Raw genomic sequence first — 26,960 nt, 5'->3', positions numbered from 1 at the left:
CAGTCCAGCCTGTAACAGAGCCGTTTTTCTTAGGATTTCCCCAAAGGCCACAGCTGGGTATATGAATGATCAGAAATGGAAGGGGAGACAGGAACTGATTTAAATTAGGCCGGGCATGTAAATTGCACATGGGTCCCTAAAACTGTGTATCCCCAAACAGGCCATTTTCCAGTTACATACTATTTCTGCTCTTGAGAATGATGTTTGCATATTACTTTTTCTCCTCTGCCTCTTCTAAACCACTCTCATTCGCTCAGCTTTCTTGTATCAGAAATATGTGACCAAGTCAGAAAGTTGCATTCAGAGGGAGGCAGGGCCGTGGTGGTCAGAGGAGATGGCTTCTTGAAGCTTTGCTGAGTCAAAACTCATGCCTTGGGGGGTCTTCCCTGGTGGCACAGTGGTTGAGAGTCCGCCTGCCGATGCAGGGGACACGGGTTCGTGCCCCGGTCCGGGAGGATACCACATGCCGCGGAGCGGCTGGGCCCATGAGCCATGGCCACTGAGCCTGCGCGTCCGGAGCCTGTGCCCCGCAACGGGAGAGGCCGCAGCAGTGAGAGGCCCGCATACTGCAAAAAAAACAAAACCAAAATACTCATGCCTTGGGCACGGGCAGGTAAGCTCTTCCACACAGGCAACACTGTCTTGAAAATGGTTTCTGATCAGTATCTAGAACCTCTCACATCAGCCCAGAGCCGTTCAAGGTCACTCACTGATCCTAGGAAGGAAGCAAGGAAGTCACATTTGAACAGCAGCAGATGAGCATTTTCAGTCTTACAGTCAAGAGGAGGGAGTCCTCTCCTCTTCCCCCAATTTATGTATCGTCTAAGAGATTAAGACCCAGTTCTCAAAGTGTGTCTGGCTCCCGCCTCTACATGCCGGCAGCCTCTTCCCAAAACCCACGAAGTGGAAGATTTGATTCTGAAACCAGACTCAATGTAATGTGGCCACAGAGACTGGAGTTTTTTAGACAGAGTTGCCATTTTTGGCATGACACCGTGTCTGGTTGGGCGCTCATGAAGTGTTCATTTCCCACCAAAGGGGCAAACCATTTGCATTTGTATACTAGAAGCATACCTCTGAAACACAGACTACCTTGTCAGTTCCAAGGAGGTTCAAATCAGCCTTAATTGAAGGGCATTCTTTCCCAGATGACAGCTAGCTAGGCAGTAAGGTTGGAGAAAATGTTCCAAGTAGTGTTTGTAAGATTGCCCACCTGAATAATCTTTAATAGCAAGTATATTCTGGTGTTCTCCTCAATGGCCACCTGTCACAGTATGTTAATGAGTGAATGAGTCTTCTGTTGCTTAGACAGGCTATCGTGAATGTGTTTTCTAGACATCACAGCACCTCTGGAAAGCATAAGGCATGTGAAACTTCGGAGGTAACGAGACTTCCATCTGGCTGCGGGAAAAGTGGAAAGGAAGCAAGAGAAATTGACAAGGTCACCAGGGACCAAGTCACTGCTTTCCACAATCTCAGCACTGTCTAGGGACTAGGCAGAACACAACGGGGAGTGGCCAGGGCACAAAAGAAATCTAAGAAAAGACCCTGCTCTCAAAAAGCTTGTAGTCTAGGGACTTCCCTGGTGGCGCAGTGGTTGAGAGTCCGCCTGCCGATGCAGGAGACACGGGTTCGTGCCCCAGCCATGGCCGCTGAGCCTGCGCGTCCGGAGCCTGTGCTCCGCAACGGGAGAGGCCACAACAGTGAGAGGCCTGCGTACTGCAAAAAAAAAAAAAAAAAAAGCTTGTAGTCTAAATGAGGAAATGGTATATTTATGAACTAACTTGAGAATCAGATGTCAACTAATAAAGTGCTAAATTTGGCAGGCAGATAGATACTGAGTGAAATAGGAGTTGGAGAAGGGCGAAGTACATAAGGGTCATGACCACCAGGCGGTGCCCTTGAGTCCGTGTTCATGCTCCTGGTTTCCTCTGGGGCACTTCAGCTGTCCTTGCTGCATGTCTCCCCTTTCTCCTCTTTCTCTCCTTCCTTCCTTCCCTCATCTTCCATCCAGAGCCTTCCTTTGCTCCTTCTAATTCTTTCCTTCTGTTTATCTTCTTCCTTCTTTCCTGTTCTTTTCCTCGTACCTCCTTGCCTTCCTCCCTGCTCCTCTTCCTTCCAGTCCTTTCCTTCTCTTTTCCTAAGTCCTCACTTCTGTTTATCTTCTTTCGTTTTTCCTCTCATACCTCTTCCTCTGTGTCCTTCCTCCCTCCCCACCTACGTTCTGTATCTCTCTCTGCAGATGTTTGTTGCAAGGTGTCTGTGTGATCTGCCCAGGGATATGAGGATGAACAAGATTTAAATGTGCGCTAAAGGCTAGCCGTCAGTTTATCCTATGGAAGGAAATCTGGTTTTGCAGTTGGCTTCTCTGACTCTCCAGCCTTGACAAAGCCTATGTCGGTGTCTTTTCAGTCCCCCAAACAGGAACCGCTCTCCACTTGCTTCCCTTGCCTGACCGATGTGGGGCATGGAGCCGACCCACCCGCATAACAATTGATTTATGCCGGCCCGTGTCAATTTATACACATGCTTAGTGGCCTGGCAAGGAGGCAATGGGCTTGAGCTAGAGTCAGCAAATCAGAAAATAAGTCAGATTACAAACTACCTCTGTGGTATTGCCACCACACAAGCCCCTCAGTTACATGGAGCCTTTATTCCTTCTCATCTTTCCTTTTCTTTTTAATTAGAGCAAATCAATCCTTTCTGAAAGAATAAATGTTAGAAAATTTTAAACAAAATAGGAGTGGAGGGATCCACTGACAACATCAAAGGCTAAAAAGACACAGACCCCCAGTTTCTTAGAATAAAAGCCAGCTGGGTAAGAGGGTAATAAAAGCATCATGTTTATGGGAGTTCTCCCCAGTTTCTACAGCACCACTACATGGTATATGGGAAAATGAGATTTCATAGTCACGGCACCTTTCTGATCTATATCGTAATCCACACGGGACTCCCTTAGCCACGTGTATCTGATTCGCCTCATAGTATCCTTGTGAGAGAGCGAATCCAGTGCTGCGAAAGCAGGGCTGGATTCAGCATGAGAAACCCTGCACTGAGTTCTAGTCCCTCCACTCACCAGCTGGGCCAGCAGCAGCCCTTCCCTGGACCGCGGTGTTCCATCTATGACAGACAGGAGCTTAGAGAGGATCCCTGACCTCAGAAGGGATATGGGGAAGGGAATCCTGCACACCTGGTGGGGAAACGGATACCTCTCACTCTGAGCTCAGCCCAGGGAGTGCTGGATGCTTTGTTTATGTGATGACTCCATGACGCTCTCAGGTCTCAAGACCAATGGTCTTGAAATGATTGGTGGGAAGAGAAAGGATATTGTGAAGGCAGTATCACAAGAGCTGACACATTTTTATAAGGAAGAGAAGAAAACAGAATTAAAGTAAATGAAGATATTTGTAAAGTAAAAACTCTTTGGCCATAGGGTAAAACAGTGGATAAAACTGAATTTTCTCTCGACTTTGTCTTGGAGATCCCAAAATGTCACATGTCGTATAGGTTATTTCGTCAGGGTAGGGAAAAGGTTTAGGAACCATCAAACTAACATGAAAGCAGTTTCTCCTTCATTTTTCTTCTCACATGAGATATAAACATCTTTAGGGAAATGCTCTAGAATTGAGCTGAGCACCTTATTAAATGGATTTTTTTTTTCATCAGGCTCCTTTTATTGGTTCCCAAATAGAGTTGTCCCTTGGTATCTGCAGGGGATTGGTTCCAGGAACCCCTGTGACTACCAAAATCCATAGATTTCCTTTATATAAAATGACTTGGTATTTGCATGTAACCTATCCATCCTCCCTATACTTTAAATCATCTCTAGATTATTTAAAATAATATCTCATCGTGGTTTTGTTGGCATTTCCCTGATGATTAGTGGTGTTAAGCACCTTTTCATCTACCTATCGGCCATCAGTATTCTTCTTTGGAAAATGTCTATTCAGATCCTCTGCCCATGTTTTGATTGGATTATTTGTATTTTTGCTATTGAGCTTATGAGTTCTTTATATAAGTTGAATATTAACCCTTTATCAGACATATGCTTTGCAAATATTTTCTCACATTCGGTAGGTTGTCTTTTCATTTTGTGGATGGTTTCCTTTGCTGTACAGAAGCTTGTTATTTTTTTTTAAATGGATATTTTAGATGGGATTTCATTTGAGGGTGACTGCTCCGTAATTGTGACACATCCCTGTCCACATTATTTACATCTTCATGGCAGAATCAGGCTGTTACCTTGTACTACCAACAGCAACTGAGAGTTCACTACTTCTGAGGACACCAGTTTTCATTATGCTCATTTCTGGCTAATTGGTTATTCAAACTAAGTAATTATGAGAATTTCAAATCCTAGTTTCACTACTTCTTAGCTGTGTGACCTTGGACAACTTATTTAACGTCTCTGTAACCTTAGTTTCACTGTCTATAAAATGGGTTTTTTTATGGGCTATAACGTGTGTTAAATGACTTAATATATGAAGAGCATTCACAGCAGTATCTGGCACACAGTAAGTGCTACTGTTGGCTGCCGTTTGTTTTGTGCTTAAAAGTGCACAAAAGACCTATTACATTCTCTCAGTTTGAGATCTTTGCCACAACCTAGTGGACAGATGAATTTTAAATGGCTTGCCCGAAGACCGGTGCTAATATATGGTAGGGCCAGCACTCAAATCCAAGTCCTTAGAGCATCTGATGAGCTTCTCTCCAATTCCCTTGTCTTGCAAATGAGAAAATACCCAAAGAGATTAAGTGACTTAGGCAAGATGGTGAAGCTGGTTAATGGTCATTCCACGACTGGAATCTGATCTTTTGCCTCTACATTTCTTTCTTCCAGCAAGTGAAAGGTTTATTTGCTTGTTTAATGAATTTTTGGATGAGACAATACACTTAAAGCATGTACGCTGTGCCTGGCCCACAGCGAGGACTCAGGAAGTGGCGCCTATTTCCTGCTGCAGGCCTTCTTCTGCTTCCTTTGTGGTTGAAGTCTAGGCTCAGGTCAAAAGCCACCATGGAAAACAAGATGTTGCTACTTTTCAGTACAGGCGAGCCAAGATTCCGCACGATTTGCTTGCAAATTTTTGGTGAATGGTTCAGGAGGGGATGCCCAAGCATTAGCATATGACTGTATAGGCTGGTTGAGTTGGGAACTTTCAGGGGGTTTTTTTGCTGTTGATGTTGATATCACTCTAAAACAGTATTCATCACAGAGGAGCTCTGCCCTCCTGTACAGGGACACCTCCCCCATGGTCCCCCCCCATGCGCACAGAGGCAGTGACCAAATGGATTATTTCTAATTCCCACTTCACAATCCCCAACCCATTTGGGTACTGGCATCAGTGTCAAAGCACATAGCCAGGGAGCCTGGATCTGCACCTCAGCTCCACACTTACTGCCTGGGTTACCTAATCACTCTGGACCTCAGTTTCCTCATTTGTAAATTATCCCCTCTCTTAGAAGAGCATGGTGAGAATTCAAGAAAGTGTGTTCAGAAGAGTTTGGCAAGGAAAAGTCTCGCAGTGGTTGTGAGATGTTACACTTTTTATAGTCAGCTGCAGGACTGCTAGGTGGGATGGCCTGACCTAACCCCAGCTGGCCTCCTAGAAAGCCATTAGCTTTAAATCAGATCTTTATTTTCCCCTCGAGAATTCAGCTTTTTCTCTCCTTTCTCCCCTTTTTCTCCCCCTCCTAATGAACGAGGCTTCTTCGCCACTTTTCCAAAAAAAGGTGATAGCTGTGCTGGAAACAAGTGTGTGGTGGGATGGCTGTTCCTTCCATCTGTCAGTTTCTCTGTGGCCTCTGCTTGATCTGGAAAAAGACTGCTCATCCCAGGGGTATCACTTGAATTTGACTGGGGACTGGAACGTACTGTAGATGACCTGTACTGTCCTCCAAAAGAAAAAAGGGAGCTTGTTAAGAGAACACCTTGACTTCACAAAGCTTAAGGAAAACTGCCTCTGGACCAACTAAAAACTGGGTTTGACCACACACTTCTCTGTACTTGTTTTCTTTGGCTTATGAACACAGGGCTTGACCCATCTACCACAAAAGGTTTGACTGTTAGTGTGTAGTATTCGATCAGCATCGCCTACGACAGGTATATAGAGAAATTGTGTTTGTGCCAGGCCCTGCGTTACATCTTACAAACAAGCCTCACAATTACACTGAAAGAGATGTTTTTATTTCTATTATACACATGAAGAAACTGAGAATTACAGCTATTAAATGACTTGCCCAAGGTCAGACAGCTTGCTCGAGGCCTAGCCCAGATGCAAATTCAAGGGTATCTGATTTAAATCCTCAATGTAAACCCAAATATGCCTGACCCGGGGCAATTATTAACAATAATCTGGGTACACCCCACACTGGGCGGAATTAGAGACTCCAGAGAAGAGGCTAGGGAATGTGCTTTTTTTTGGGTTTTTTTATCGGTTAAATACAAATTGTGGTGTATTCGTAACATGGAACACTTTACTGCCAACACACATGATATTTACATACGTATTGGTTTACGTAGAGAGCCTTACGGAGGACAATTGTTGAGGGAAACAGCAGGCTACCCAGTGGTCAATATGCAGATACATTTAGAAAAACCTTAGAGTTGAACCTGCCCGTGTTATTGCTGGACTGGGGAATTTAAAAGGTTTCTTCCTCCCTCCCCCCCACCCTCCTTTTCTCCATTTTTTCCTTCTTTCTTTTTTTTTAACATCTTTATTGGAGTAGGATTGCTTTACAATGGTGTGTTAGTTTCTGCTTTATAACAAAGTGAATCAGTTACACATATACATATGTCCCCATATCTCTCCCTCTTGCGTCTCCCTCCCTCCCACCCTCCCTATCCCACCCCTCTAGGCGGTCACAAAGCACTGAGCTGATCTCCCTGTGCTATGCGGCTGCTTCCCACTAGCTATCTACCTTACGTTTGGTAGTGTATATATGTCCATGCCACTCTCTCACTTTGTCACAGCTTACCCTTCCCCCTCCCCATATCCTCAAGTCCATGCTCTAGTAGGTCTGTGTCTTTATTCCTGTCTTACCCCTAGGTTCTTCATGACCTTTTTTTTTTTCCCCCTTAGATTCCATGTATATGTGTTAGCATACGGTATTTGTAAATTGATACAGCCACTATGCAGAATAGTATGGAGGTTCCTTAGAAAGCTACAAACAGAACTACCATACGACCCAGCAATCCCACTACTGGGCATATACCCTGAGAAAACCATAATTCAAAAAGAGTCATGTACCACAATGTTCACTGCAGCTCTATTTACAATAGCCAGGGCATGGAAGCAGCCTAAGTGTCCATGGACAGATGAATGGGTAAAGAAGATGTGGCACATATATACAATGGAATATTACTCTGCCATAAATAGAAACGAAATTGAGTTATTTGTAGTTGGTGGATGGACCTAGAGTCTGTCATACAGAGTGAAGTAAGTCAGAAACGGAATGTGCTTTTAACAAATGCCCCAGGTGACTGATACTTAGAAAGAATGCACTATACCCCTGGTTCTTCACCCACAGCTTCTGACAGTCATGGGGAGCATTTAGAGCAAACCAATGCCAGGGGCCAGTCCACATGTGGTGAACTCTTCCCCAGTTCTTTCTCTGATATAACACTCGACCCTCTGTAGTCCCTCAGTTTTCTCAGCTATAACACGAAGATAGATCATAATGTCTGTCCCATATATATTCCAGGATTGTTGTGAGAAGGAACTCAGCATACTGGTGAAGGTGCTTTGGACATTGCTGAAAGAAAACTTACTTTTTCAAATTCACTATGAATCTTTTGTGAGTTGACATGGGAATCTAATAATCCTGTTAACATGGCTTTATGGAAAAATACATTCAGATTTCAAAACAATTCATATAAAAATTTTAGAATGCAATTGATTTCAACTTTCAGGACTGCCTCTGTTTAACTAAAGTTTTGTTTCATAGGCCTAGGAAAATTGACTGTATCATGTAAAATCTTTTTAATGTGAATATTAAATGAACAGTTAATTTGACTTCCTGGTCTATTTAGTCTCCCTTAATTGTTTTTTTTTTTTTTAACTGAAGTATAGTTGATTTACAATGCAGTGTTAGTTTCTGGTGTACGGCAAAGTGATTCAGTTATACACATCTATACATATTCTTTTTCATATTCTTTTCCGTTATGGTTATTTATTATTATTATTTTTTTGCGTTACGCGGGCCTCTCACTGTTGTGGCCTCTCCCACTGCGGAGCACAGGCTCCGGATGCACAGGCTCAGCGGCCATGGCTCACGGGCCCAGCCGCTCCGCGGCATGTGGGATCTTCCCGGACCGGGGCACGAACCCGTGTCCCCTGCATCGGCAAGCGGACTCTCAACCACTGTGCCACCAGGGAAGCCCTCCATTATGGTTTATTATAGGATACTGAATACTGTTCCTTATGCAATACAGTAGGACCTTGTTTATCTATTTTATATATAGTAGTTTGTATCTGCTAATCCCAAACTCCTCATTTATCCCTCCCCACCCCCTTTCCCTTCGGTGACCGTAAGTTTCTTTTCTGTGTCTGTGAGTCTGTTTCTGTTTTGTAAATAAGTTCATCTGTCACATTTTATATTCCACATGTAAATGATAGATGGTTTTTGTCTATCTCTTTCTGACTGAGTGTGATGATCTCTAGGTCCATCTGTGCTGCTGCAAATGGCATTATTTCATTCTTTTTTATGGCTGAGTAGTATTTCATGGTATATATATACTACATCTTCTTCATCCATTCATCTGTCAGTGCACACTTAGGTTGCTTCCATGTCTTGGCTATTGTAAACAGTGCTGCTATGAACATTGAGGTGCATGTATCTTTTCGAATTATGGTTTTCTCCAGATATATGCCTAGAAATGGGAATGCAGGATCATGTGGTAGCTCTATTTTTAGTTTTTTAAGGAACCTCCATAGTGTTTTCCATAGTGGCTATACCAATTTACATTCCCACCAGCAGTGTAGGAGGGTTCCTTTTTCTCCAAACCCTCTCCAGCATTTGTTATTTGTAGAGTTTTTAATAATGGCCATTCTGACCGGTGTGAAGTGGTACCTCATTGTAGCTTTGATTTCCATTTTCTCTAATAATTAGCAACGTTGAGCATCATTCCATGTGCCTATTGGCCATCTGTATGCCTTCTTTGGAGAAATGTCTATTTAGGTCTTCTGCCCATTTTTTGATTGGGTTGTGTGGTTTTTTTGTTATTGAGTTGGATGAGCTGTTTGTATATTTTGGAAATTAAGCCCTTGTCTGTCACATCATTGGCAAGTGTTCTCTCCCATTCTGTAGGTTGTCTTTTCATTTTGTTCATGGTTTTCTTTACTGTGCAAAAGCTTTTGAGTTTAATTAGGTCCCATTTGTTTATTTTTGCTTTTTATTTCTGTTGCCTTGGGAGACTAACCTAAGAAAACATTGGTACAATTTATGTCAGAGAATGTTTTGCCTATGTTCTCTCCTAGGAGTTTTATGGTGTCATGTCTAATATTTAAGTCTTTAAGCCATTTTCAGTTTATTTTTGTGTATGGTGTGAGGGAGTATTCTAACTTCGTTGACTTACATGAGGCTGTCCAGCTTTCCCAACACCACTTGCTGAATAGACTGTCTTTCCTCCATTGTATATTCTTGCCTCCTTTGTCAAAGATTAATTGACCGTAGGTGTATGGGTTTATTTCTGGGCTCTCTTTTCTGTTCCATTGATCCATATGTCTATTTTTGTGTCAATACCATGATTTTGATTACTGTAGCTTTGTAGTATTGTCTGTATTATGCCTCCTGCTTTGTTCTTTTTTCCTCAGGATTGCTTTGGCAATTCTGGGTCTTTTATGGTTCCAATATAAACTTTAGGATTCTTTGTTCTAGTTCTGTGAAAAATGTCATGAGTAACTTGATAGGGTTCACATTAAATCTGTAGATGGCTTTGGTTAGCATGGCCATTTTAACAGTACTAATTCTTCCAATCCAAGAGCATGGGATATTTTTCTGTTTCTTGAATCGTCTTCAGTTTCCTTTATCAGTGTCTTATAATTCTCAGCACATAAGTCTTTCGCCTCCTTAGTCAGGTTTATTCCTAAGGTTTTTTTTGGGGGGGGTGGGGGGTTGATGTGATTTTTAAAGGGATTTTTTTTTTTACTCTCCTGTTCTGATATTTCATTGTTAGTGTAAAGTAAAGAAATGCAACATATTTCTGTATGTTAATCTTGTATTCTGCTACTTGACTGAATTATTTTATCAGTTCTCATAGTTTTTGTGTGGATATTTTAGGGTTTTCTATATATAGTATCATGTCATCTGCATACAATGACAATTTTACTTCTTCTCTTCCAATTTGGATACCTTTTATTTCTTTTACTTGTCTGACTGCTGTGGATAGGACTTGCAATACTATGTTGAATAGAAGTGGTGAGAGTGGGCATCTTTGTCCTGTTCCAGGTTTGAGAAGGAAGGCTTTCAGCATTTCACAATTGAGAATTATGTTGGCTGTGGGTTTGTCATGAATAGCTTTTCTTATGTTAAGATATGCTCCCTCTATACCCACTTTGGTAAGAGTTTTTATCATAAATGGATAATGAATTTTTTTTATGTCATTAAGTTTTTAGGTATTTGGGTTCTTTTCTTCATATATATATATTTTTAACATCTTTATTGGAGTATAATTGCTTTACAATAGTGTGTTAGTTTCTGCTTTACAACAAAGTGAATCAGCTATACATGTACATATATCCCCATATCTCCTCTCTCTTGCATCTCCCTCCCACCCTCCCTATCCCACCCCTCAAGGTGGTCACAGAGCACCCAGCTGATCTCCCTGTGCTATGTGGCTGCTTCCCACTAGCTATCTATTTTACATTTGGTAGTGTATATATGTCCATGCCACTCTCTCACTTCGTCCCAGCTGACCCTTCCCCATCCCCATGTCCTCAAGTCCATTCTCTACGTCTGCATCTTTATTCCTGTCCTGACCCTAGGCTCTTCAGAACCTTTTTTTTTTTTTTTAGATTCCATATATATGTGTTAGCATACGGCATTTGTTTTTCTCTTTCTGACTTACTTCACTCTGTATGACATACCCTAGGTCCATCCACCTCACTACAAATAACTCAAATTTCATTTCTTTTTATGGCTGAGTAATATTCCATTGTATATATGTGCCACATCTTCTTTATCCATGTATACTGAATTTTATCAAACGCTTTTTCTGCATCTTTTGAGATGATCATGTGGTTTCTGTCTTTTCTTTTGTTGATGTGGTGTATCACATTGTTTGATTTGTGTATTGAACCATTCTTGTGACCCTGTGATGAATTCAGCTTGATCATGGGGTATGATCTTTTCTATGCGTTCCTGAATTTCGTTTGATAACTTTTTTGTTATTTTTTTATTGCAGTATAGTTGATTTACAATGTTGTGTTAGTTTCAGGCGTACAGGAAAGTGATTCAGTTACACATAGATATAGATCTATTCTTTTTCAGATTCTTTTTCCTTATAGGTTATTACAAAACATTGAGTATAGTTCCCTGTGCTTTACAGTAGGTCTTTGTTGGTTATTTATTTATATATAGTAGTATGTATATGTTAATCCCAAACTCCTAATTTATCCTTTCCCCCCCACTTCCCCTTTGGTAACCATAAGTTTGTTTTCTGTGTCTGTGGGTCTGTATCTGTTGTTTATATAAGTTCATTTGTATCATTTTTTTTGATTCCTCATATAAGCAATATCATATGATATTTGTCTTTGTCTTTGACTTACTTCACTTAGCATGATAATCTCTAAGTCCATCCATGTTGCTGCAAATGGCATTATTTCATTCTTTTTCATGGCTGAGTAATATTCCATTGTATAAATATACCACATCTTCTTTATCCATTCATCTGTCAATGGACATTTAGGTTGCTTCCATGTTTTAGCTACTGTAAATAGTCCCGCCATGAAAAATGCAGTGCATGTATCTTTTCAAATTATAGTTTTCTTCGGATATATGCCCAGGAGTGAGATTGCAGGATCATGTGGTAGCTCTATTTTTAGTTTTTTAAGGAACCTCCATACTGTTTTCCATAGTGGCTGTACCAACTTACATTCCCACCAACAATGTAGGAGGGTTCCCTTTTCTCCACATCCTCTCCACCATTTGTTATTTGTAGAGTTTGTTTTTAATTTATTTATTTAATTTATTTTTGGCTGCGTTGGGTCTTCGTTGCTGCGCAAGGGCTTTCTCTAGTTGAGGCAAGCACAGGCTACTCTTCGTTGAGGTGCGCAGGCTTCTCATTGCGGTGGCTTCTCTTGTTGCAGAGCACAGGCTCTAGGCGTGTGGGATGCAGTGGTTGTGGCATGTGGGTTCAGTAGTTGTGGCTCGCGGGCTCTAGAGCACAGGCTCAGTCGTTGTGATACATGGGCTTAGTTGCTCCGCGGCACATGGGATCCTCCCAGACCACGGCTTGAACCCGTGTCCCCTGCATTGACAGGTGGACTCTCAACCACTGCGCCACCAGGGAAGCCCGTTTGTAGAGTTTTTAATGATGACCATTCTGACTGGTGTGAAGTGGTACCTCATTGTAGCTTTGTTGCATTTGTCTAATAATTAGCAATGTTGAGTATGATTCCATATGTCTTTTGGCCACCTGTATATCTTCTTTGGAAAAATGTCTATTTAGCTCTTTTACCCATTTCTTGATTGGGTTGATTTTTTGTTGTTGAGTTGTATGAGCTGTTTGTGTATTTTGGAGATTAATCCCTTGTCAGTTGCATTGTTTGCAAATATTTTCTCCCATTCTGTAGGTTGTCTTTTCATTTTGTATATGGCTTCCTGTGCTATGCAAAAGCTTTTAAGTTAGATGAGGTCCCATTTATTTTTGTTTTTATTTCCATTACTCTAGGAGATCAAAAAAAAAAATTGCTGCAATTTATGTCAGAGAGTGTTCTGCCTATGTTTTCCTCTAGGAGTTTTATAGTATCCAGTTGTACATTCAGGTCTTTAATCCATTTGAGTTTATTTTTGTGTATGGTGTTAGAGAATGTTCTAATTTCATTTTTTTACATGTAGCTGTCCAGTTTTCCCAGCACCTCTTATTAAAAATACTCTTTTCTTCATTGTATATTCTTGCCTCCTTTGTTGTAGATTAATTGACCGTAGGTGTGTGGGCTTATTTCCAGGCTTTCTATCCTGTTCCATTGATCTATATTTCTGTTTTTGTGCCAGTACCACACTGTTTTGATGACTGTAGCTTTGTAGTATAGTCTGAAGTCAGGGAGCCTGATTCCTCCAACTCCATTTTTCTTTCTCAAGATTGTTTTGGCTATTCGGGGTCTTTTGTATGTCCATAAAATTTTTAAATATTTGTTCTAATTCTGTGAAAAATGCCATTAGTAATTTGATAGGGATTGCATAGAATCTATAGACTGCCTTAGGTGGTATAGTCATTTTGACAATATTGATCCTTCCAATCCAAGAACACAATATATCTTTCAATCTGTTTGTGTCATCTTCAATGTCTTTCATCAGCAGCTTAACAGTTTTCAGTGTACAGGTCTTTTGGCTCCTTAGGTAGGTTTATTCCAGGGTATTTTATTCTTTTTGCTGTGATGCTAAATGGGATTATTTCTTTAATTTCTCTTTCTGATATTTTGTTGTTAGTGTATAGAAATGCAACAGATTTCTGTGTATTAATTTCATATCCTGAGACTTTACCAAATTCATTGATGAGGTCTAGTAAATAGTTTTCTGGTAGCATCTGTAAGATTTTCTATGTACAGTATCATGTCATCTGCAAATATAAGTTTTACTTCTTTTCCAATTTGGAAAAGAAGTCTTTTATTTCTTTTTCTTCTCTGATTGCTGTGGCTAGGACTTCCAAAACTCTGTTGAATAAAAATGGCGAGAGTGGACATCCTTGTCTTGTTCCTGATCTTAGAGGAAATGCTTTTAGCTTTTCACCAGTGAGTATGATGTTAGCCGTGGGTTTGTCATATATGGCCTTTATTATTTTGAGATATGTTTCCTCTGTGCCCACTTTCTGGAGAGTTTTTATCATAAATGGGTGTTGAATTTTTATCAAATTCATCAAATTCATATTTATCAAATTCATCTATTTATCAAATTCATCTATGCATCTATTGAGATGATCATATGGTTTGTATTCAACTTGTTAATATGGTGTATCACACTTATTGATTTGTGGATATTGAAAAGCCCCTTGCATCCCTGGGATAAATCCCACTTGATTATGGTGTATGATCCTTTTAATGTATTGTTGGAGTCAGTTTGCTAGTATTTTGTTGAGGATTTTTGCGTCTATGTTCATCAGTGATACTAGCCTGTAATTTTCTCTTTTTGTGGTATCTGTGTCTGATTTTGGTATCAGGGTGATGGTGGCCTCATAGATTGAGTTTGGGAGTGTTCCTTCCTCTACAGTTCTTTGGAATAGTTTCAGAAGGATAGGTGTTAACTCTTCTCTAAATGTTTGGTAGAATTTACCTGCAAAGCCATCTGGCACTGGACTTCCGTTTGTTGGGAGTCTTTTAACCACTGATTCAATTTCAGTACTGGTAATTGGTCTGTTCATATTTTCCATTTCTTCCTGGTTCAGTCTTGGGAGATTGTACCTTCCTAAGAATTTGTTTATTTCTTCTACGTTGTCCATTTTATTGGTGTATAGTTGCTCGTACTAGTCTCATCCTCTGTATCTCTGTGGTGTTCGTTGTAACTTCTCCTTTTTCATTTTTAATTTTATTGATTTGGGCCCTCTTCTTTTCTTAGTGAGTCTGGCTAAAAGTTTATCAATCTTGTTTATCTTTTCAAAGAACCAGCTTTTAGTTTCATTGATCTTTTCTACTGTTTTCTTAGTCTCTATTTCTGTTCTGTTCTTTATGATTTCTTTCCTTCTACTAACTTTGGGTTTTGTTTGTTCCTCCTTCTCTAGTTGCTTTAGGTGTAAGGTTAGGTTGTTTATTTGAGATTTTTTTTTTTGTTCCCTGAGATAAGCTTGTATCACTGTAAACTTCCCTCTTAAAATTCTTGTTGCTGTATCCCATAGGGTGTAGAGAATGTAATGTTTTTGCTTTCACTTGTCTCTAGGCATTTTTTTTATTTCCTCTTTGATTTCTTCAGTGATCCATTGGTTATTTAGTAGCATCTTGTTTAGCCTCCATGTATTTATGTTTTTTGCAGGTTTTTTTCATGTAGTTGATTTCTAATCTTACAGTGCTGTGCTTGGAAAAGATGCTTGGTATGATTTCAGCTTTTCTTAAATTTACCGAGGCTTGCTTTGTGGCCCAACATGTGATCAATCCTGGAGAATGTTCCATGTGCACTTGAGAAGAAAGTGTATTCTGATGCTTTTGGATGGAATCTTCTATAAATACCAATTAAGTCCATCAAGTCTGATGTGTCATTTAAGGCCTGTATTTCCTTATTGACTTTCTGTCTGGATGATCTGTCCATTGATGAAAAGTCCCCCACTGTTACTGTTGATTTCTCTTTTTATGACTGTTAGTATTTGCCTTATATATTGAGGTGATCCTATGTTGGGTGCATATATATTTACAATTGTTATATCTTCTTCTTGGATTGATCCCTTGATCCCTGTGTAGTGTCCTTCTTTGTTTCTTGTAACAGCATTTATTTTAAACTCTATTTTGTCTTCTGTGAGTACTGCTACTCCAGCTTTCTTTTGATTTCCATTTGGGAATACCTTTTATCCCTCCCCTCACTTTCAGTATGCATGTGTCTCTAGGTCTGAGAAGTGGATCTCTTGTAGACAGCTCATATACAGATCTTGTTTTTGTATTCATTCAGCCAGTCTGTGTCTTTTGGTTGGGACATTTAATTCATTTACATATGGTAGTTATCAACATGTATGTTGATACATAGGTCTTAGGTCTTTTTTCTTCCTTTCTTCTTTTGTTCTCTTGTGATTTGATGACTGTCTTTAGTGTTGTGTTTGGACTCCTTTATCTTTTCTGTGTGTGTATCTACTATAGATTTTTTTGTTTGCAGTTACCATGAGGTTTTGATATAGCAGTCTATATATATGCACATAATTGTTTTAAGTCGCTGATCTCTTAATTCCAAATGTGTTTCAAATATCCTGCATTTGTACTCTCCTCGTGATTACTAGCTTAGATATCATATTTGTGTGTAGACGATTTCCTACCTTTACCATATGTTTGCCATTACCAGTGAGCTTTCCCATTTTGTAATTTTCTTGTTTCTAGTTGTGGCATTTTCCTTTCCACCTGGAGAAGTTCCTTTAGCATTTCTTGTAAAGCTGCTTTGGTGGTACTAAATTCTTCTAGTGTTTGCTTGACTGTAAAGCTTTGGATTCCTCTGTCAAATCTGAATGAGAGCCTTGCTGGGTAGAGTACTCTTGGTTGTAGGTTTTTCCCTTTCATCACATTAATTCTATTGTGCCACTCCCTTCTGGCCTATAATGTTTCTGCTGAAAAATCAGCTGATAACCTTATGGGGATTCCTTTGTATGTTATTTGTTGCTTTTCTCTTGTCAATTTAATATTTTTTCTTTGTCTTTAATTTTTGTCAATTTGATTACTGTTTCTTGGCATGCCTGAGACTCTCTTCCTGGACTCAGGTGACTGTTTCCTTTCCCATGTTAGGGAAGTTTTCAGCTTTTATCGCTTCAAATATCTTCTCAGGCCCCTTCTCTCTCTCTTCTCCTTCTGGGACCCCTATAATGCGAATGTTGGTGCATTTGATGCTGTCCCAGAGGTCTCTTAAACTGTCCTCATTTCTTTTCATTATTTTTTCTTTATTCTTCTCTGTGGCAGGGATTTCCACCACTGTGTCTTCCAGCTCACTTACCCATTCTTCTGTTTCATTTATTCTGCTATTGATTCCTTCTAGTGTTTTTCATTTCAGTTATTGTATTCTTCAACTCTGTTTGGTTGCTCTTTACATTTTCTAACTCTTTATTAAAAACTTGTAACTTCTCTTGGGCTTCCCTGGTGGCGCAGTGGTTGGGAGTCCGCCTGCTGATGCAGGGGGCACGGGTTCGTGCCCCGGTCCGGGAGGATCCCACGTGCCGCGGAGCGGCTGGGCCTGTGGGCCGTGGCCGCTGAGCCTGCACGTCCGGGGCCTGTGCTCCGCGCCGGGGGGAGGCCACAGCAGTGAGAGGCCCGCGTACTGCAAAACAAACAAACAAACTTGTAACTTCCCACTCTGTGCATGCATTCTTTTCCTGAGTTCTTGGCTCATCCTTGCAATCATTATTCTGAATTCTTTCTCAGGTAGATTGCCTAGCTCCATGTCACTTAGTTGTTCTTCTGGGGTTTTATGTTGTTCCTTCATCTGAAACATATTCCTCTGCCATCTCATTTTGTCTCAATTTCTATTTGTATGTTTATGTATGTGGAAGTTAGTTATGTTTCTTAACCTTGGAGAAGTGGCCCTCTGTAGGGGATGTCCTATGTGTCCCAGCAATACATTCCCTTCTTGTCACCCAAGGGCCAGGGGACCAGCTGGTCCCAGGTAGGTTCTGATCTGCGTTTGCTGACTTGGTTCCGCACGCTGCTGGATCCTAGTTCTCTTGCTTCTAATGTCTGCCCCCTAGTGGGTGGGGCTGGCCTAGAGGCTTGTGCAGGCTTCACGGTGGGAAGGGCTGATGCTTGCCCACTAGTGGTGGGTGGGGCTGGGTCTTGGCCCTCTTCTGGGCAGGGCCATGTCAAGGGGCATGTCTAGAGGTGGCTGTGGGATCAGGAAGTCTTTATGCAGCCTGTCCACTGGTGGGTGGGGCTCTGTTCCCGCCGTGTTGGTCACTTCACCTGAGGTGTCCCAGCACTGAAGCCTACAGGCGGTTGGGGCCAGGTCTTGGTGCCAAAATGGCAGCCTCCAGGAGAGCTCGTGCCAATGAATATTCCCCAGTACCTCTTCCACCAGTGCCCTTGTCCCCACAGTGAGCCACAGCTGCCCCCTGCCTCCCCAGGAGACCCTCCGAGACCAGCAGGCAGGTCTGACCCAGGCTCCTGTGGAGTCACTGCTTTTGCCCTGGGTCTTGGTACACACACGAAATCATGTGAGCCCTCCAAGAATGGGGGCTCTGTTTTCTCTGGTCCTGTGGAGCTCCTGCACTCAAGCCCCACTGGCCTTCAAAGCCAAATGCTCCGGGAAGTCCTCCTCCCAATGCCGGACCCCCAGGCTGGGGAGTCTGACATGGAGCTCAGAACTCTCACTCCTGTGGGATAACTTCTGCGATATAATTGTTCTCCGGTTTGTGGGTCGCCCACCCAGGGGATATGGGATTTGATTATTTTGCAAGTGTGCCCCTTCTACTATCTCGCTGAGTTTCTTCTTTATGTCTTTGGATTAGAAGATCTTTTTGGTAGGTTCCAGTCTTTTTATCAATGGTTGTTCAGCAGTTAGTTGTGATTTTGGTGTGCTCATGTCAGGAGGTGAGCTCAAGGTCCTTCTATTCTGCCATCTTCTCGATGTACATACTCTGAATTACTGATTGATAGATTTTTTTACAAACCGGTGCCGTATCGACAGGCTCAACAGAACCCCTTCACAGTAGCAATAAGGAAGTCTAATTGTGCATCTATAACAGAACTCCCTTCAGCACCAACTGGGTAACCACTGGGATTCTGAGTGATGCAGGATGCCTCAGCAACACTGGCAGGAGTCCTTGTCCAGCTTCTAGAAGCTGTCTGTCTGTGTTCCTTGAATCGTGGCTCCCTGCCTCTGTCTTCAAAGCCAGCCATGGCAAGATAAGTCCTTCTCACCTTGCCATCCTAGATATCTAGTCTTCTGACCCAGTTTGCTAGTATTTTGTTGAGAATTTTTGCATCTATATTCATCGAAGATATTGGCCTGTAATTTTCTTTTTTTATATTGTCTTTGTCTGGTTTTGGTATCAGGGTGATGGTGGCTTCACAGAATGACTTTGGGAGTGTTCCTTCTTCAATCTTTTGGAAGAGTTTGAGAAGGATCAGTATAAGTTCTTCTTTGTATGTTTGGTAGAATTGCCCAGTGAAGCCATCTGGTCCTGGACTTTTATTTGCAGGGAGGCTTTTTTTTTTCCTTTTTTTTTTTTTTTTTGCGGTACGCGGGCCTCTCACTGTGTGGCCTCTCCCGTTGCGGAGCACAGGCTCCGGACGCGCAGGCTCAGCGGCCATGGCTCATGGGCCCAGCCGCTCCGCGGCATGTGGGATCTTCCCGGACCGGGGCACGAACCCATGTCCCCTGCATCGGCAGGCGGACTCTCAACCACTGCGCCACCAGGGAAGCCCCTTTTTTTCCTTTTTAAATTACAGATTCTATTTCATTTCTAGTGATCAGTCTGTTCGAAATATCTGTTTCTTCTTGATTCAGTTTTGGTGGGTTGTATGTTTCTAGAAACTTGTCCATTTCTTCTAGGTTGTCCAATTTGTTGGTATATAATTGTTTGTATTTCTGTGGTATCAGTTGTCTGTTTGGTCGGTCTCAATTGGTTGTTGTTTGGTTCTTTTTGGCCACATGGCATGTGTGTGGGATCCTTGTTCCCTGACCGGGGTCGATCCCACACCCCCTGCATTGGAAGTGCAGAGTCTTAACCAATGGACCACAAGGGAAGTCCCTGATCTCTCTTAATTGTTAAATGGAAGTAAAGTATAGACAGTAAAATGATATCCATACAGTGATTGTACCATGAAAAATAATGAGGTCTTATTCACTGAACATTTCTAGGTGCCCAAATCTGTGCTAAGCCAGTAGTCTTCACACATCCTTACTAAATGTTGTCATCCCCACCTGTTGAGACTTACTTAGAGAAACTAGCATCTTGGTAGGGTCATTTGGATCATAACAACAGTATGATATGGAATTTACACAGAAATGTCAGACCTCCATCTCCAGGATCTCAGTCAACTTGCTGTGTGAGATCCCTATGTATATGCATGGATTAGGATGCAAACCCAGAGAAAAAAAGAGCAATGGCTGCATTGGAGTAAAAGGGTTGTGGTTGTTTTGTTCTTTATTTAAGGCAAAATGAATTACTGGTGTAAAAATATATGTAATAAAAGTTGGGAGAAGAAAAAAAACTGCATCTAAAAAACCTACCTGGGTTGTATCACTGGATGGACCTTGAGACTTTTATTGCTGCGGGTACTGGGTTTCATTTTTATTCCTAAACCTTTATGGTCTTCTGGTCCCTGTGAAAGTTAAGAGAAAGTTAGGGTGGCAAGAAATCCACCGACATGCCCTCTGGCCCTCACCAAGTTAGGTAAAAGTACTGCCCTTTGTATCAGAGGAGTGGTAGCTTTCCCCAAGTGGTGATCAGTTTGCTCCGCCCCGTCTCCTTCTTTATCTAGGGAGGGCTGTTCAGGCATGGTGCTGTCAGTAAGGTAGCCATCCATATGAAGGGTGAACCTGAAACTTTGCACCCACTTGTCTCATGCCCCCCTCCCACCAGCTGCCCAGGAGATGATGAAGCTAATCACATTCAGCCCTTTCACTTGCGCTCCTTTTATAAAGAACATGACTTTACAGCCTAGTAGGAAAGTACATGCTTGTCTCATTGGTAAAGCATGTCCTCACTCAACCCCCTGCCTCCTTGTTTCCCAAAAGTGACTTTTCTTCCTTTCTAACAGATATCTGCAAACGAAATCGAAATGCTTTTGATGAGGTTGCCACGCATGTTTAAACAGGAATTCACAGGCGTGGGAGCAACGCTGGAAAAAAGGTGGAAGTTGTGTGCCTTTGAAGGAATTAAAACTACCTAACTGTGAAGAGCAGCAAAGTCTCTGGGTATGAAACTGCCTGAACCCAGCCAGCGCTGTGCAGTGAGCACCCAGGAGGTTTGGGGCTGGTCCAGCGCAGGACCTTTATGGGGCCGTCAGAGCCTGACTTTAGTTATATCTGTGGCGTTCTCTCGTGAGTGGAAATGTAATTGTGTACCAGTTCCCTAAAACAAACAAAGCTTCATACTGTGACAGATCTGTTTGCTACGAAAACCAACGATTCCACGGTCAGGATGGCAAAACCTTAAAATATGCTACGTTTGAGAATAGCTCACCAAGTAAAATATTTAAAGTTAATGATGGTGTGGCAATGGTTGTTGCTAGGCTACAGAGTTGTTGTATATGTAATCTATAGCTGAAATCATTCAATGACATTTTCCTGAAAGTCTTTCTGTTTTAGTAAAAAAAAAAAAAAAAAAGAGAGAGAGAGAGAGAAAAAAAGTAATTTTACAGTGAGGAAAATAAATCATACCAAAAGAAAACTTGAATATGTGTCTGAACAGTTACTGTATTTTGTAAATTAAGTTATATGCTGTTATAGGGACTTCTGCCTTATTGAAGAGGCAGAAGATGTGATTGTACTCCTTGAGAATGCTTTACCAAGAATATTATTTTTCTAATGTAACAGTTCTCCATCATAAGTTCTTTTAACATGGACAGCATAACAATTTTCATAAAATGTAAATAAAAGAAAAACTAGTGCTACTGTCTTGTACTTGGTATAAAATTCAGGTTTCTGCATCAAAATAAACATTTAGTAAATATTCCTGTTACAAATTTTATAGCAAAGATATTAATTTTTTTCAATAAATATGACTTCTACCATATTGGTTTTGCAAATTGTTCTTTGATATATTTTCATTCTTCCTTAAGAAATATTTTTCACATTATTCAGTCCCATCTCACAGACCATCATTTGTAAATGATTAAATAAATGCATGAGTGACATTGAGACAAAATGTTATTTCAAACAGGAATATATAAAAATCATAAAGTGGAAAGTACTAAGAAAAGGAGATTATACAGCACTAGAATAGATAGACAGATAGTATTTGAAAATACCAAGATGATATGACATCCAAATGTAATCAACATAAATGTTACCGTTGTTTTGTGTCCTCATGCATAGGAACGAAGTAGCCAATTAATATTATTAATTCCTGGATTTACTTATTTGTATGTTTTCTGGAATACATACAAGTTAGAAAAGGAATTAAAGAATTCACACTTGGACCAACAGTTTAGAGAGAATTTGAGCTTCCCTTCTTTAATTACAAGTAGACTAGGGCTTTAAATTGTATCTCCTTCCTGCTTCCTTACATAAAAATTATTAAAAAAAGACAAGTATTCAAGATATTGATTAATTTTAAATGAAACATTTTTTAGGAAGACAGCTGAACAGTGAATGTTCTTTGAAATTCTGAAAAGACATTCATAATTCCCTATTGGACATTACTGTCCTCAGGCTCTTTTTACTGAGCCCTGATAAATTAAGGTTCTTATTCATGCCTCCCATAAATATCTACACATATGTTATGTTCAGGCTCAGTGCTAAACCCATGAATACGGAGCTGAGTAAGAAAGGACCCACCCCCTCCCGCCCCCAATGAGCTCATAGTTCAATGGGGAAAAGACATTTTCCCAAAAGTGTCTATATGATGTGAGCCACGTAACAGAAAAGGTGTGACAACAGAGCTATGGGATTCAGACTAAATATCAATGTCATATTAAATGTTGAAATACTAGAGGCCTTACCATTACCACCCGTTAATGCCCACTACCACCATCATCCTGACACATGTATCCAGAGCAAGCTAGCTACTGCTTAAGTTACTACTGACTAAATTGTCTTCATTTTCTCTTTAGTCCAGTGTTATCAGGGTAAGCAAGAGAAATGAAGCATGCCAACTTTTATCCAAGCATTTTAGGAAATTGTGGCAGCTTTAGAAGGCTGTCTAGTTTTCTATTCCTTAGCCAAAGGAAAGCCAGAACAGGTTTTGGATACTAGAGAAAGTCATATGCTTGTACCATTGCCATTTTGGAAAGCTCTGATGTGAATTCAAACTATACACTCCGTTACGTAAAGCCAACAATTTTAAAGCAGGAGTTTTACTGGCCACTTGAACTCTTTGTACACAGTGTCAATTTGTTAAAAAAAAAAAAAAAAAACAGAAAGAGAAAAAAATAAAACATGAGAGAACATTTTAAGACTTCAAAAAAAAAAAAAGGAGACACAAATAAGGATACAACGGTCAGAAAGGAGACGACCTCATTTATAGATAACGTTACTATAAAATAAAAGACCTAAGAGGTTCACCTGAAAAATAATTAGAAAAAACGAATTCTATGAAGTGGCAGTTATAAAGTAGGGACACAAGGGGAGGTACCACAATCTAGACTATCTGCAACTTGAAAGTCTGGTAGATGTTTTCAAACGTGCATTCATACTTTCAAGTATTGCCTGTAGTCACTTTAGCCGAAGGATACACTGCACAGGGTGAACCTAGCTTAGACCTCTGATTAGGAAAAGGAGTTGGTGCGACCTTATTTTAGATCTGACAAAAAGGCACCACTTTCTAACTTCTTCAATTGTGCAAAGAACTTTTGCAGGAAAATAAAAAAAACTTCTAAATTAGTTCACCCACATTCTGGTTTCAGATGGGACTTTAGAGATCACCTGGGGAAGGCACTAACTTTGGTACCTTTGAGGGCCGTCTACACATGTCTGTCACCCCATCCTCCCTAATCTTTGGGATAACCCTATACAAGGATAGTAGTATTGTCCTCATTGGTCACACAAGGAGAATGAGGCTCAGAAGTTCTAACAATGTGGCCCAGTTCGCACAGTTAGAAAATTCTGAATATGGGATTTGAAACCAGGACCCAGTGACTCCAAAACATGTTCTTCTTTTCACTACATCACGCTTCTAGTTCAGTCTATCCCCACTCCTCCTGTGAGCCCGATGCCCATGCAGTGCCTTCGGATCACCGCTTTTACTCTCCTTTATTCTCCACCGTCCCCTGCACGTGCGTACAAGTGGGTGAACTCTGGCCTTTGTCTCCTAAATCTACCAATAACAAATCATTGTTCTTGGATTCTGAGAAGTAAGCAGAGCATCGAAAGTTTGGAGATCCTTGTAACCCGGCCCCAGCGGGGCTTTCTGGCTTGCTCCCCTGAGAAGGGCTAACATTTTTTGCCTTTCTGCTTTTGCTCATATCTTTCTATCTGAAGGAAAAGACCTTACGCACATCTAGTTGTCAAAATTCTACACAGCCTTAAGAGGAAAACACAAAGACACCCTCCTCTGCCGTGAAGCTTTTCTCCATTCCCCAGAAGTCATTTCTCCGGCCTGTGCACGGCCGTCCCACATTGACTATTTCTTAAGGCATTTACTGCCCAGCTGTCTTTGCCTCATCTCCCCGTTAGACCGTAAGTTCTTTGAGGGATCCAAGCATGTCTCGTTTACTTTGAATTATTTCTCAAAGTGGTTTTACTTATAAATATTTAGAAAGCAGGACAGAGAAGGAACCAAGATGTTTTCCTGCCTCCAGAGACTAGTTTGCTTAGACACAAAAGGAAAAATTACAAAGTATTTGAAAAGGCTGCAAATATTTTAGATCTAAGATTCCAAGACAGACAATGTGATAATGTACTACATAATATTGAAATACAAAAAGCAACCCAATTCCTTCTTAAAGTTCAAACCCAGGTCAATTATTAACTCTTCTATGAAGCCCTGATCCCCTCAGGAATCTCGTCTCCTGTGTTCCCACTACTTCAGTATAATTCTACTGCAGCCCTAATGCTGTACGTTAGCCATTTATGAATACAGCTGTCTCTCCCACGTCCTGCAGGCTGGAGACCTCCCTTACTCATCCCTCTAGTCCCTCAGACTGACACGACATACCATGACTTTTAAGTATTTATTGACTGAATGAACCCAATGCATGAAAGAAAAGCCCACACAGGAATTTTCTGAATTTGTTGAATCAGAACGTATTGAGATATTAGGTCCGGTAACAGAGGCTAGAACTTTCTTTCCCTCAGTTGTAAGACCTCGGCAGCATTCTTGCCTTTTTGAAAAAAAATTTTTTGTTTGGAAAAATATGTATAACATAATATTTATCTTTTAACCATTCGTAATTGTATAATTCAGTGGCATGAAGTATATTCACAATGGTATGTAACCAGTCACCACTCTGTTTATAACTTTTCCTCATCATCCCCAACAAATTTTACGGTACCCATTAAACAGTAACTCCCCATCCCCCCTCCTTCAACCCCTGGTAACCTCTCTTCTACTTTACGTCTCTTTGAATTTGCCTATTCTAGGTCTCTCATACATGTGGAACATACAGTATTTGTCCTTCTGTCTCACTTACTTCACTTAGCTAAATGTCTTCAAGGTTCATCCATGTTGTAGCACATGTCCGAATTTCATTCCTTTTTGAGGCTGAGTAATATTCCATTGTATGAGAACTCTTCCAGCTGGCTTGAGTATCCCTCTTCTGTTGGAGCAAGGAAAAGTCAGTGGTCTATGCTTGAAAGGACTCAAGTACTTTTAGTAAATACCACATCAAAAACAACATTGGAAAGTGTAGACAAGTTTGTTTCCATCTTGATAAACCTCTCGTTTTCAATGAGGGTAATAAGAAATGACAAAAGTAGAAAATGTTGGCAGTAATTGTGTAGAAAACGAGACTTTTAAACAAACATCCATGCGACAAACATGGTACGTGACACGTTGTTTTTTCTTGGTAAGGGCTGGGGGTGTTTTACTTGGATGTTTTTTTTTAAACCCCTTTTCTAAAAATGGGTGCTGTGTTTATTTGTCACACTCAATAAAAGCTGTTTTATCCTGAAAACGTAAGAACTATTTTACCATAATGCTCATAGTTTCTCCTCATAAAGTGAGAAAATAAAGAGATGTTAGGCTCCTAAAATCTTATAGCTTGGCTCACTTTGTATCAAAATGGTCAAAGGTTCCCATGTATATTCAATCAGCCTGTCATTAGTATCTGAATAAACTATACTTTCATGTGTAGCACACCAAACATGAACATTTCAGAGTTAAGTTATAATGAATGTGTTTATATATTAGATCATTAAAAATACTGTGTTTCTAGTTCCACCAACTCTAATTTCCCTCTTCTGCTTTCTAGTGGATTTTTTCTTTTTTTTAATTTCTGGGCTTCAAACATTTAGCAATTTCTCATACTATGTAGGAGAGCGTTCAGTCTGTGTCAGAGTTGAGTCCTAGCCCTAACCCTCACTGGCCTTGTGACTAAAGCTCGTTACTTAAAGCCAGGGAGGTGCTAGTCCCAGATTCATGATCCGGTACTGCCAACACCTATGTCGGAGGATGGCCGTGATGATTAAATAAGACAGCGTGCATAGAGCACACAGATCAGAGCCAGGGAGACTGAGGCATTGGCTTCTTCAGAAACAGCACTTTAGCTATATCATCCCAAACAAAGCAGCCAAGTGCTTTCCCTGCTCTTAGCCCGTTCCTGTCTTTAGGGATAAATAGTCAATATGTTTCTAAACATACGAATAAAATAAGACAAGCATAAGCATCACCCCCACAAATAGTCCATTAAATATGTTCAATAGTCCATTAAATACGTTAAGACCAACATAAGCAGAATAGTTGCAACTCTCTAACCTGCAAAGACACTCACAACTCTTACAGTCAAATGGGCAGTCAGTCACCATCACAGTGACCCTCAGCCAGGAGTAACTCGAGAGCCAGAATTCTTTGTTACAGCTCCCTTTTTACTTATTTCGCATATTTCCAACAGACAGTAATCAGGGTCATATACATTCAACTGGGAAGAAACTATATGGCTCTGGGCAACTGCCATTTTGAATGATGGTCAACTAGGTATATAGTATGTGAGGATTAAGTCAAGTATTAATTACATTTTCTTTAACCCAGAAGAAACACTGTCAGGAAAAACTACAGATGTAGCTGGAACATGCAACAGTATTATTTTAGAGAACATACATGTCTATTACAGTTGCTGAGAGTATCAAAGTAAAAGACTCCAGTAAATCTAGTAATTACAGACTGGTTGTGTTAATAAAATAAGCTGTTCGGGTCCAAAATTTTAACTCCGTTTGCCTGCTCTCTGAACTGTACAGATACCCAAACAGTAAAGCTCAGACGTTTCTAATGCACATGTCACCTCTTTTATAATGTACATGTATTGTACAGG

The 26,960-nt window shown here is 40.7% G+C and overlaps 1 protein-coding gene and 1 long non-coding RNA gene across 13 annotated transcripts in view; one reads left to right on the top strand and one right to left on the bottom strand.

Moving 5' to 3' along the window:
* The window catches only part of ENOX1 (ecto-NOX disulfide-thiol exchanger 1), a 609,533-nt gene extending 588,028 nt beyond the window's left edge, over positions 1–21,505 (top strand). For all 12 annotated transcript variants that reach the window (XM_049701217.1, XM_049701216.1, XM_049701215.1 and 9 more), the window contains one exon: positions 20,592–21,505. In XM_049701217.1, coding sequence (XP_049557174.1) covers positions 20,592–20,723 — 132 coding nt within the window. In that variant the 3' untranslated portion in view covers positions 20,724–21,505. The remainder of the gene's footprint in view (positions 1–20,591) is intronic.
* The window catches only part of LOC125961961 (uncharacterized), a 28,525-nt gene extending 3,279 nt beyond the window's left edge, over positions 1–25,246 (bottom strand). The window contains exons 1-2 of the long non-coding RNA XR_007473164.1: positions 25,125–25,246; positions 20,062–20,153 (exon numbers count right to left, since the gene is read on the bottom strand). This is a non-coding gene — a long non-coding RNA (uncharacterized LOC125961961). The remainder of the gene's footprint in view (positions 1–20,061; positions 20,154–25,124) is intronic.
* Between the last annotated feature and the right edge of the window lie 1,714 nt (positions 25,247–26,960).

This window comes from Orcinus orca, chromosome 18 (genome assembly GCF_937001465.1).
Source record: "Orcinus orca chromosome 18, mOrcOrc1.1, whole genome shotgun sequence".
Classification (NCBI taxonomy): domain Eukaryota; kingdom Metazoa; phylum Chordata; class Mammalia; order Artiodactyla; family Delphinidae; genus Orcinus; species Orcinus orca.
Note: the sequence above shows the minus strand (reverse complement) of the source record. Positions and strands in the feature narration are given on the sequence as shown.